Source organism: Megalobrama amblycephala, linkage group LG22, assembly GCF_018812025.1.
Source record: "Megalobrama amblycephala isolate DHTTF-2021 linkage group LG22, ASM1881202v1, whole genome shotgun sequence".
In the NCBI taxonomy this organism is placed as follows: Eukaryota; Metazoa; Chordata; class Actinopteri; order Cypriniformes; family Xenocyprididae; genus Megalobrama; species Megalobrama amblycephala.
In genome coordinates this window covers 6347454-6360135 of record NC_063065.1, presented here as the reverse complement: position 1 = coordinate 6360135, position 12682 = coordinate 6347454, and the positions used below count along the sequence as shown (strand labels likewise).

Sequence of the window (12682 nt, the reverse complement as noted above, 5' to 3'; positions counted from 1 at the left end):
GATGCTCTGTCAACTAAACGCCTACACACGCAGAGCTTTCTGCCTCAGGCGGATGATGGCAGGTGACACCATTTTGTGAGGTAGTGGAAAAGCTGGCAGCGGTGTGACAGCAGTGCTGGGTCACGCTGTGTTATCAGGGCTGAAGGCGGTGACAGCAAAGCGACAAGCTTCAGCTTTCTCAAGGAGAGGAACGGCTTACTACAAAATACAGACTAATGAATTTTTCAATAAAGCATTTATATGTATTCTGGAGCTCCAATTATCTTGAAGAAACGGGTCTTTCCGTGTCAAGAGGGGCCTCGGAAAGGTTTTCACAGAGGTCTGTTCAGCCCACGCTGCATTTTCTAACCATTTTCTAGTGTCATTCAGTATATTAAAAGGGACCTATTATGCCCCTTTCACAAGACGTAATATAAGTCTCAGGTGTCCCTAGAATGTGTATGAAGTTTCAGCTCAAAATACCCCACTGATCATTTATTATGCCATATTGTAAATGCCCTTTTTTGAGTGGAAGGAAAAAACCTCCAAGTGTATCTGACTGCATCCAGCAGTCCTATATAAACCACGCCCCTACATGTTACGCCTACTACTACAAGTTACACCCCCTACAAAAAAACAGCCAATTAGGGAATGTCATCAGAGCCCCTCCCACAGGAATAGCTGATGTCATCACTAGTACTGCTCTACTTCTTCGCTTTTTAGCTTCACTATCGCCATCTAGTGAGCAGGCACACTGATCGTATTACATAGATAACGGACATCGGAACTCATCCTGTTTGTTTTGCTCAGTTTTTAAAGTATTTTAATTATGAAACTACAGAACTATAGTAATATTTTAATTTTATTGAAGGGGTACGGTAGTTTTAGGGTAGGTTTTGTAGCTATAATTACCATTAAATAGGTCTGTATTTGATTGTATAATTTATTTTATTTATATAATATTCGAAAGCAATATAATTTAACCTTATGCTGCATTCACACCGAACACAGCACAAACGAATTCGCGTCTGAACACACTGTTTAGACGCGCGAACAGAGCAAATTTGACGCGCATCTGAAGCGTCTGACTTCAAAATGTTCAAGCGTCCAACTAGACGCGTCTGACACGAATTTGACGCCCCAGACGCGTCTAGTTCAGGCGCGCGTCAAATTTGCTCTATTCGTGCGTCTAAACGGTGTGTTCAGACGTGAATTCGCGTCATGGGAGGGGCTTCCATCTCTTTCTGCACAGATCCTCTGAATAAACACATCATCTTGTCAGTTGGAAACTGGTAGCGGCAATTTAACTCTGTTATGCCGGGCGGCTTTTGCTAGCGAGCAGGTGGGCGATGATCAACAGCTAAAATCATGCAAAGCGTTTTACAACTAACCAGATTGTCCGATTTCTTCGCTTATCCTCTTCCAGGCAAGGTCCTTTTTATTCCTGTCTCGATAAAAATATGATGACACATCATAGGTGGCCACACACAGACTATTATCTTTGTTCTGGTCTCCACCGCTGATCACGTAATAAACACGTTACCAAAGCAGAGTCTCTGATTGGTTAACGTGCCGCAAAGAGACCAGAACAAAGATGTCGCTGTGTGTGGCCACCCTGAGCTCTATGATGTGTCATTATATTTTTATCGGAATAAAAAGGACCTTGCCTGGAAGAGAATAAGCAAAGAAATCGGACAATCTGGTTATTTGTAAAACTTTTTGCATGATTTTAGCCGTTGATACTAGCCCACCTTCTAGCTAGCAAAAGTCGGCCGGCATAACAGAGTTAAATTGCCGCTACAGGTTTCCAACTGACGAGATTATGTGTTTAATCAGAGGATCTGTGCAGAAAGAGATGGAAGCCCTTCCCATGACGCAAATTCGCGTCTGAACACACTTTGTTTAGATGCGCGAATTGAGCGAATTTTACGCGCGTCTGAAGCGCCTGACTTCAAAATGTTCAAGCGTCCAACTAGACTCGTCTGGCGCGAATTTGACGCCCCAGACGCGTTCGGTGTGAACGCAGCATTACAAACATTTTATACATAAAACATAAAATAAATGTACTTAAAAAGATTGCCTTTATCTTTGTGGGAGGCGTAACTTGTAGGGGCGGGGTTTGTAGTACTGCGGGACGCAGACAGACCCTTCTCAACGCTGTTTTCGTGCATGTATCTTTAAATGCAAATGAGCTGCTGCTCCCCGCCCCCTATCCAGTATAGTGCTGTGCCTTTAGAGCTCATGCCTTAATACTCTGCCATAAACTAACTTTAAATTTAGCTGCCCGAGAGGCCTTTTAAAGATGGCCGCTGAGTGAAATGACTTGCCTTAAGATTGTAAGGCCGATTATGAATGTAAATTGATACTTATGACTGATCGCGCTCAAACGCGTCCAGTCAGGGCCAGTTGCGTTCAGTCTGTGATTACAGTTGGTGTTCAAATTCCATGTGAAAGTATATAAATCTGCTTCATTCGCAGGAAACAATCGCTGTATGTTGAGCTCAGTCTTAGAATGTTTTAGCTAGTCGTTAAATGTGTGCTTTAAACGGACTTTGTCAATACACCCTCATAAAGAAAATCAAGTTTTATTCCCAAATTAATTTGTTTTTAAACGAATCGGTTGAATGAATGATTCAGTGACACACTCTTAAACACAATTGTTTCGTTCATGAGTGAATCGGCATTTATGAGTGAATTGTTTGAATGAATGATTCCTTAACTCACTCATAAAATGACTTGCCGCCATCTACTGGTGTAACGGTGTTACTGCAGAAAGAGTCATACATGACTTAGCCAGTAAAACAGAAGGTGATGAGGTTTTGGGCTAATTTCTAACCACGTGAAAGCAGGACATTCCACCTACATATCTGAAGTTACACTAAGCAGCTTTGAAAGATGTCAAGAATCATTTCCATAGTTTTAAACTGATCCTGCGTCGGATACCATTTACTGCCCTTTTCCCAGCCTATTTGGTCTTTCAATTATCAGAGTTCATTCTGGTTTGCTCAGAGAGGCCTGCTAATTTTAAGCATTTATTAGATTCAATGCGTGTTCAATGGTGTAGTCATCTGAGGGAGATTATTCTGACAGCTGCCAGATGAAAAAAAGCAATGGACATATTTAAAGTGCAGAATATTTACAGAAATTAGCAGCATGAATTAAGCTAGCAGGCACTGAGCAGAGACTTGTCATCTCATGTGACGTAGCGTATTAATTATGTATGGAGAGTCTTTCAGGGTGACCAGGGGTGACGTGTCTTGCTCATGAGCACAATGTTATAAGATTGTAAACTGGTTAGTTACTCTTTAGGATTAAACTACAACTTAAGTGTTGGCAGACCAGATCTGTAGCCAGGTGAAGACAAACATCTGCAAAAATCCTTTTAGAATAATGTACTTTTGCAATATGTATACTGTACATTCATGTATATTTTCCATATGCGTTGAATACCCTGAAATTGAACATTGCATTACCATGGTGCTTTAAAACACTATCAATTTTTGGGATATAAACTTCAAATTTGGAACACAACTTGGATAGACGTATGATTTTCAAGAAATTTTAGAGTCCAAATTATTTTGTAAAATATATATTTTGTAAATAAAAACATTTAGTTCATTTACAGTAAACCTAAACTTCTTTTTTACACTTTTAAAAAAAAAAAAAAAAGCTGCTTTCACTTGTGCAATCTACTGAATGTCTTCTTCAAAAAGAGACCAACGTTAGGTCTATAGCATTCTATAGCATTCATGAATTACAACCATTGAAGTTCAGCTCTATGCTCAAAAGGGGATGACAGCCAACAGATTTAAAGAAACCAATATGCAATAAACCATATATATTGTGCAGTATGCAATGAACAGCATGATAATATTCCATTCCAAAAGAACTCTTCTTTTATTGAGTCAGCTAACAGAAAAAAACAAGCATAACACTTGATTATTTGTACTTGCTTCAGGCTGGAAACAGTTCTTGTTAGGTTTTATTGACTGATTAAAGCAGTATCTATGAAAACACATGGAGAAACATGGTCTTACTTGCATTGGCCGATATTAACCAGCATGGCTGAATGAGATCAGGGATAAAGCTAATTTAAAAACAGCAAGACAGGGATTTCTTTGAACTCTTAGTTTAGAACCAGCAGCCCTGAACGAGCTTTCAGACATTATCTGTGCTGATAAAAGCATGAACATGGATGCACTGTAATCTCCTCAAATTGTGTGTTTATTGCATTTTCTTCACTTGCAGTGAAGACCGATCAACTCCAGACTATCAAACGTGAACTGACTCAGATCAAGATGAAGATTGACTCTCTTCTGGGCCGCCTGGAGAAGATCGAGAAACAGCAGAGATCTGAGTGCGGTGAGTCAGAAATAAAATCCAGTCCAGCGGGACTGGGTTGCAAACGTCGGCTGTACGGGGAGAAATATTGGTGTGTATACGCTATCTATCTCTGTGACAGGCGAGGAGACAGCAGCCAATTTGTCATAACTGTTATAAAGGCAATCTTGCACTGTTTTACTATAGCAAATCCCATTTCACCATGTTCAAGGGTAGATGAGAGCACTATTTTCATCTAGTAGACACACTGAGGATTCAAGAGTCAAACTTTAAGAATATTGCATGTGCTTGATTCATACAGACATAGTTCACCCAAAAATAACATTGTTTACTCACCCCCATGTCGTGCCAAACCCATATGACTGACTTTCATCTGTGGGATACTAAAGAAGACATTTTAAAAATGTCCATGCTGCCTTTTTTCCCCATAATAAATGATTAAAACATATTATTCTTGCTACTGACTTCTACTGTTATGGCCTTTAAATGACCAACATGATCAAAACTTTGCTGGAAAACCTGTCGTACACAATCTGCTACATGCCTTTAGTATAATTCGTCCCCTTTCAGGTTGTGGTACATGTGTTGTTTTACTGTGAAATCTTTAATGGTTTTTGCAAAGTGAACGTAAATATCTTTTATATTGTTAATAATATTTCAAAATGAACACTTACTGGACTGAAGCAGCTTAGGCTTACTTGATGATCCCTCATTTTTAGAAAAATCATGTTAAAATGTATCAAATATTATACATCAGGCTTTTCATACACATTTTTTGTTCACCTCTCAATCATTATTGTATTGTATTGCATTAAACTAAGCATTTAAATATCACCTTATTATGATATTATTGGGAGATCTAGCGTGACAACTGATATTTATATGCATTTTATGTACTGTAAGAAGTCTGCTAAACCGCTATAAATACCTCATTGATTTAAATGATAAGATATCAGAATTTCATCTTACTTTTTGACCATATAAATATCTACAACTGCACCATATTGCATATTTTTGCTTAGGGCCTTTTTAGGGCCCCTATATTATTCTTCCTAACTTCTTTCATACTTCAAACTTCAGTCAAATGGGTTTAGAATGACATGAGGATGAAAAAATGTCATTTTAGGTGAAAAAAAAAAAAATCCTCACAATATGAGAGATATTTACGGAAGAGGATTAGGGCCAAGCAATAATAAAAAAAATAAATAAAACCATCTTGAGATTAAAGTTGTTAAATTTAGAGAAAAAACTCGTTAAATTTCGAGAAAAAAGTCGAGATAAAATGTTGAGAATAAACTCGTTAAATTTCGAGAAAAAAGTCGAGATAAAATGTTGAGAATAAACTCGTTAAATTACAAGAAAAAAACTCGTTAAATTTCGAGAAAAAAGTCGAGATAAAATGTTGAGAATAAAGTCATTAAATTATGAGAAAAAAGTCATTAAATTACGAGAACACATTCGTTAAATTATGAGAAGAGAAAAATGTTTTTTACGATTTTTTTCTCGTAATTTAACGACTTTTTTCTCATAATTTAACGAGTTTTTTCTCGAAATTTAACAACTTTAATCTCGAGATGGTTTTATTTTTTTATTATTGCTTGGCCCTAATCCTCTTCTGTAGATATTTGTGATATAAATCATAATCGTCACATGTCTTTTCTTCAGAGCCTCATAGGAAATATGAGGATAACTGTGACTCTTTGCATGAGGAGTCGATATCGGAGACAGCGGACAACTCCGGAGAGGAGGGAGGAGAGGGACCGCTGGATGCAGAGGTGGGAGAAATGACAGATGGTGGCGAGGATGACTACGACGAAGAAGGCAGCACTGATCTGGTACGTTCGCCCCCCGCGGGCCTTGCTGCCATCGGTGGGTCTGTTGAAGCTAATTCTGCATATTTATTCATCGTTGCGGACATGAGAGACGCAGGGTTGGGGATCAGAAGCTGACAGGGTTCCGCTGGGCTACTTTCTGCTCTCTTAACCCTCACCTGTCACGCTCCGTAATTAAAACAGAGTCAGAACCTCTGGAGACACTAGGGTCCAGCAGCACCGCGACCAACAGCAAAGTCAAATTAAGATTTAGGATGTGCTTCCTGCTGAGGAGACAAGCACATTGTAATTTAATGAGCTCTAACATTTCTTAAACTGTGGAAATGAAACGTCAAGGCGAACTCCCACTGGAAAGATTCCCGATGGCATGTTGCCCACATTTCAGGTCTGAGCGTGACCTCCAACGCAGCTGGATTTAGTAGATACCCAAACAATACAGATATAAATTGGCTAGATTTTTAAAAGAAACTCTAGAGAAGTGATTTCGGACCCTGAATATGTTTCTATAAAAGGGAAATTGAGGTCATAGGATTGTTTAAATATTATGATGAATGTCAGTATTGAGCAAGTAAATCTCAAGGTCTTTTGAGAGCCTGAGCTGCTCTTTCTCAATAGGTGAATGGCTGGATTATCAGAGTACATCTGCTCTTCTTATACCATGCAGCTTTTATTGATATGCATTTGCCTGTCTGAAAACGTATGGACTGTTAAAGGTGCTAAAGAGGATGTTTTGTTTTATACATTTTTGCAATATTACTTGAAACTGTCTTTACTAACTGATAAAAGACTATTTATTAGGTGCACTGAAAGTAATAATATTAATATACATCATCTGTGCACGAGGTAGGGCCTTAAAAACATCAGCCAATCGTTTACGCGATTGGCCCTCTGGCTTGTCAATCACTGCCGTGACGTTCCTTGTGCGAGACGTGCGCGGCTGCGAGCTCCAGTAACTTTCCACACTCCACAGGTGCCGCATGCAATGTTTTTGTCAGGAGACAGGAGTAACAACTGCAGATTATGAGTTACCTGCGGTGAGTCCGACATAATGAATCCAAAAAACACGACACAGCGAAAGCCGGTGGTAAACACTCGTGTTCCAATACTTTGTGTTCTAGTTTTGGGAGGCGTTCCTTTGAAGTGAGCCGTGAAGGAGGGGGGCTGTTCTTACGCATGCGCTCATTTCAAAAACTCAGTAACAGTCTTTGGATTCTCAGTCGACGAAAAAAATCCTCTCTATCACCTTTAAATGAGTGGTTCTCAAACCAGCCCTGCACATTTACAATAAAACGTAAATTCTTTGGGCCAATGTGAATAAATCTAGATTTAAATTCAAAGAGACAAGATATTCTATGCATGACCTGAAGTTCACTTCAGAATTAAAATTTCCTGATAATTTACTCATTCCCATGTCATCCAAGATGTTCATGTCTTTCTTTCTTCAGTCGAAAAGAAATTAAGGTTTTTGAGGAAAACATTCCAGGATTTTTCTCCGTATACTGGACAGTTACCAATGGGTTGAAGGTTCAAATTGCAGTTTCAGTGCAGCTTCAAAGGGCTCTACACGATCCCAGATGAGGAAAACGTGTCTTATCTAGAGAAACGATCGGTCATTTTCTAAAAAAAATAAATAAAAATGTATACACTTTTTAACCACAAATGCTTGTCTTGCACTAGCTCTGCGACACGCCACGCATTACGTAATCATGTTGAAAAGGTCACGCGTAACGTAGGCAGAAGTACCGAGCAAGTTTTTACAAAGTGAACATGCAAAGTATAATGCCCTTTACAAAAAAAAAAAAAGGTAAAACAACGATGTCGGGCGATTTTTGAAGTTGGAGGAGAAAATGAGATGGAGTTTTTCACCCTACCACGATTCTTCCACATGACTTTTCCAGCGTGATTACGCAATGCATGGCGCATTGCAGAGCAGTGCAAGACGTAAAAAGTATATACATTTTTATTTTTTTTTAGAAAATGATTGATTGTTTCGTTAGATAAGATCCTTATTCCTCGTCTGGGATCGCGTTTGAAGCTGCACTGAAACTGTAATTTGAACCTTCAACCGTTTGGGTGAAGTCCACTATATGGAGACAAATCCTGGAATGTTTTCATCAAAAACCTTAATTTCTTTTCGACTGAAGAAAGAAAGACATAAACATATTGGATGACATGGGGGTGAGTAAATTATCAGGAAATTGTAATGCTGAAGTGAACTAATCCTTGAACAATAATCTATGTATCTATGTTTCATTCATACTCGAAGCTGGAGGGCGCCCTCGTGCAGAAAGTCCAAAACGGACTCATAGAAGTAATAAGTTATGACATTATAGGAAATCCCTTATATGGACAAAGGCATCTAGCTATCGCTGCAGCAGGATAAAAAGCAGAAACGTTTTGACTGATGAAACACTTGGATAAAATTGGTAATTCTAGACATTGAACATTAAAATTCCAATTAAATATACCTAAACTGTAGGGGTGTAACGATACGCTCAGGTCACGATACGATACGTATCTCGATACGGAGTTCACGATACGATACGTATCACGATATTTTGAACAAAATGAAACTGAAATTCAAACAAGATTTATTAAAAAAACATGAACAAATTTCAATAATTTTCCTTGTTGTACATACAAGATCACATTTCAATAAAATAAATAAATATAAAATTTTAATAAAAACCTTCTGTATTCAAATTAACAGCTGAATAGGGCTGTCTGTCACTGAAAAAAAATGTTAAATTTAACATGAACTTAGAATTATGAATAGGGGCCGTTCACATATCGCGTCTAAAAACGCGTGGAAGGCGCGGCCGCACCGCTTCTTCTTCTTTCCAAAGCGCTTGCGCTCCCGTGGCGTCGGTCGTTGCTATGCAACCATGAACTGAGCTCTCCAAGAGGATCAGGATGTTTCTGCAAAGGATAAATGATTTCTAGCCCTTGCATTAGTTTTACTACGAGATATATTGATGGAGATAAGATATAAAAACCACCATGTACAGCTATGATCAGCTGTTCGGCTGAGCTTTTGATGTTTTGTTACGGAAAGGCCATAGCTGATCGGTTGATTCTTGTCACACGACCTGCGGTGCGCTTGCGGCATTCTGAGAAGTTGAGAATTGCATGCGCGTCGCGACCGCGTTGATCCCATTATGAGCGCGCTTGCCGCGCGGCTACATTTGAAAATAATAACTGACTTGCACGCGGAAAAGACGCAATATGTGAACGGGCCCACAGAACTTCTTAAAGCAAAGCATCGCAAGCGTCTTTTGCTTTTCTGTGAGCACAGCTGTTCCTGTGCACTGCGGTGAAAGAAAGCCACGACTTTTCTCACGCGACCATGCAAGAGACTGACATGAGAAACGTTTAAACCTGCTTGCAAGATTCAATGTGTGCCCGAAACACTTACTGAACTAGAGAGCTGATTGAGACACACCATCTACGATAAATCGTTACACCCCTAATACTTATAGTAATTTAAAAATGTGGTAGCATTGGATCTGGACAGGAAGGATAACTCTGGGAGTTGGAAGGGGTGTGTCGCGATTCTGCCTTCTCACATCGCGATACAGGTTCGTGGACCTGCGTATCGCGATTTCGGTTTCATATCGCATATCGTTACAGCCCTACTAAACTGCAAATTATTGTATGGTTTAAAGTTACATCCAACACCTCAAAATCATATTAGTCTTTCAGCATTTCTGCTCATGTTCAGATGGAGAAAAGGAGAAATAGTTTCAGTCCTAAACAACTATTTGCTAACAGTTTATTATAGATATTTGTACTTAGCCTGAAAATGAATATGTAAATAGTAAATTTTATATACTGTATATAAAAGCATTCAAAGGTTTGGTATCGATTTTTTTTTTTTTTATATATATATATTTTTGGATAAGTCTCTTATACGGAAGAGGATTAGGACCAAGCAATAATAAAAAAATAAAACCATCTCGAGATTAAAGTTGTTAAATTTCGAGAAAAAACTCGAACGAGAACAAATTCGTTAAATTATGAATTTGTTCTCGTAATTTAACGACTTTTTTCTCGTAATTTAACAAGTTTATTCTCAACATTTTATCTCGACCTTTTTCTCGAAATTTAAAGAGTTTTTTCTTGAAATTTAACAACTTTAATCTCGAGATGGTTTTATTTTTTTATTATTGCTTGGCCCTAATCCTCTTCCGTACTCTTATGCTCACCAAGGCTGCATTTATTTAATCAGAAATATAGTAAAAAGTAATATACTATTACGTAATACTCTTATCATTATAACCATGTTCTATATGAATATATTTTAAGATGTAATTTATTCCTGTGTTGGCAAAGCTGAATTTTACTCCAGTCTTCAGTGTCACATGATCCATCAGAAATCATTCTAATATGCTGATTTGAGAGTTTTTCTCAGCTAATTGGTATTCCTGATTTCTTTCATTTGTGTTTCAGATGGAGAATCATGTGTCTGATATTGACAACTGAATGTAAGTTGATTATGTCCTCTGTATTTTGTTTCATAGATGTATGTAAATGCTTTTATACAGTAGATATTCTTAGTTTCATCAATGCATTTATTCATTGACTCATTTTCATGGTGATTGAATGAATCATATTGATCACAGAATGCATCAGTTCTGCATCCAGAGAGGAAATCAACTCTGCATCGAACAGAAGACATGAAACCACGTGAAGACGGACGTCTCTTCTCAAAGAGGCCATGAAGGCAGAGCAAATATTTTGACAAGTTTAGCATCTGCTAGTCTCAACCGCTGTTTTTCATTTAATAGCGTTTGGCACATTCAATCATATTTGATTTGCACATATCCTGTAAAAGTCAAATAAGTTCATTTTGAAGTTCATCATGCAAACACTAAAGTTTGATATTTTTTCCATCAAGTATAATTTTCCTTGAGCAAAGATTTTTACTGTCTGTGTGGAAAATGAGCCTTAAATGTCAGAACAATGTAACATGGCATTTTTGAAACCTTCAATATTAAAGAATTTATTTAAATAATTCTAGGATTTTAAAATATGAGGTCTGGCAATGAACATGTGTTAGAACATCAAACTTTGTTTTTTTTTTATTGCATCTGCATCCCCATATTGTCTCACATACACACTCATATTAACCAATTTATGTTTTCTGAAAATGTTTTCTGTGTAAAATTTGATTGTGTAATTCTACTTAATGGATCAAAATATATTTTTGATTCCCAGACCAAATCAAGTAAAATAACTAGTGAAGTACTTGATCTAATGAAAGTTTTAGCTCCGTACTGCCACATTAGTTTCATCAGACTCAAACTTACACACTTCAGGATGACTGAAATATTGTCAGACCACTGTAACTCGAAAAAATGAATTATGTCTTAATGTGTCATAATTTGTAATGATACTGTAAGATGATATTGTACGTACATTGTCACTGTATTTTGTTTTTATCATGCAGCTGTGTGTAATTCAGAGTGACATGTTGTAGTCACTGTTTCCGTTCTCTATGATGTCATTCGGTATGGAGTGTGTCATAATGAACTCTATTTTTGTATGGCAGATTTACAGAAAAAGCTTCAGAATATTCATATTTGTTCTGCTGACATTTTCATTCTGCTATTGTACATAATTTGTTTAAATAAGAATGTGGAAATGTATGTGTATAGCTTAAAAAAAAAGAAGAAAAAAAAAGAAAAAGATTGATGGAAAATGGATCCAATCCACTGGAAAAATGTGATGATTTTTTTCTATATTTTGAAATCGGCGTCATGTTTGAGAGAAAAATGATTCTATACCGGTCTAGGTCACTGATGTCATCGCAGAGGCCTAGAAATATAACTGAATTACTTCATATTGTATAGAAATGTAAACTATTTGTAAAGATATTTTTATGATTGGCATGTTAATTAATGTATTTTCAGTTTGATGTCTGGCTATAGGCTTTGTGGTATAGGAACAGACTGCCATTACAATCACTATATAAAAATCGCAAATTTTTTTTCCCCTAAATTTGTTGTGGAGCAGAACCAAATGCAATATTTCAGCTATTAGGTCAGCCTAAAATGCACTGGTTTTAAGAATAAAAGAAAAACATTTATTGGCATTCATAAGGCTATTCATGTGACATAATTAATTTGGCTGTGAGTTTGTAGTCATACAGACACTAGAATATTTAAATCGTTTAACAGCCTTGAATTACCATGCTAAGGAAGATTAAAGGTGAAGTGTGTAGTTTCTACGACACTAGTGCCACCTAATGGAATTACAAAAATAAAGCATTTTTTTTTAAACGCGCATTTTTTTTTAAAAGCCTTTTCGCGCATCTCGCCTTCCCCAACTCACTTTTACGCGCTGTTCTGCCATAGCCACGGTTTTTCTGCACAGCAAAATCACCAGAGTTAAATCAACTCTGCTTGGAGTACATATGTTCCTTCTCTAAATAGTGTTAAAATAACTCTTAACCAGAGTTAAAATTAATGAGATAATTAAGTGATGATTGTGCATTAGTGATGAACACCTGCTGTTAACAAGCATAATCA

The 12682-nt window shown here is 37.4% G+C and overlaps 1 protein-coding gene across 1 annotated transcript in view; it reads left to right on the top strand.

The window, feature by feature from the left end:
• Positions 1 to 12250, top strand: part of LOC125257798 (RNA-binding Raly-like protein) — a 75345-nt gene extending 63095 nt beyond the window's left edge. Inside the window, 4 exon segments of the mRNA XM_048174511.1 lie at positions 4228 to 4341; positions 5986 to 6155; positions 10602 to 10636; positions 10775 to 12250. Of these exon segments, the coding sequence (XP_048030468.1) occupies positions 4228 to 4341; positions 5986 to 6155; positions 10602 to 10634 (317 nt within the window). The 3' untranslated portion in view covers positions 10635 to 10636; positions 10775 to 12250.
• Positions 12251 to 12682: the final 432 nt, after the last annotated feature.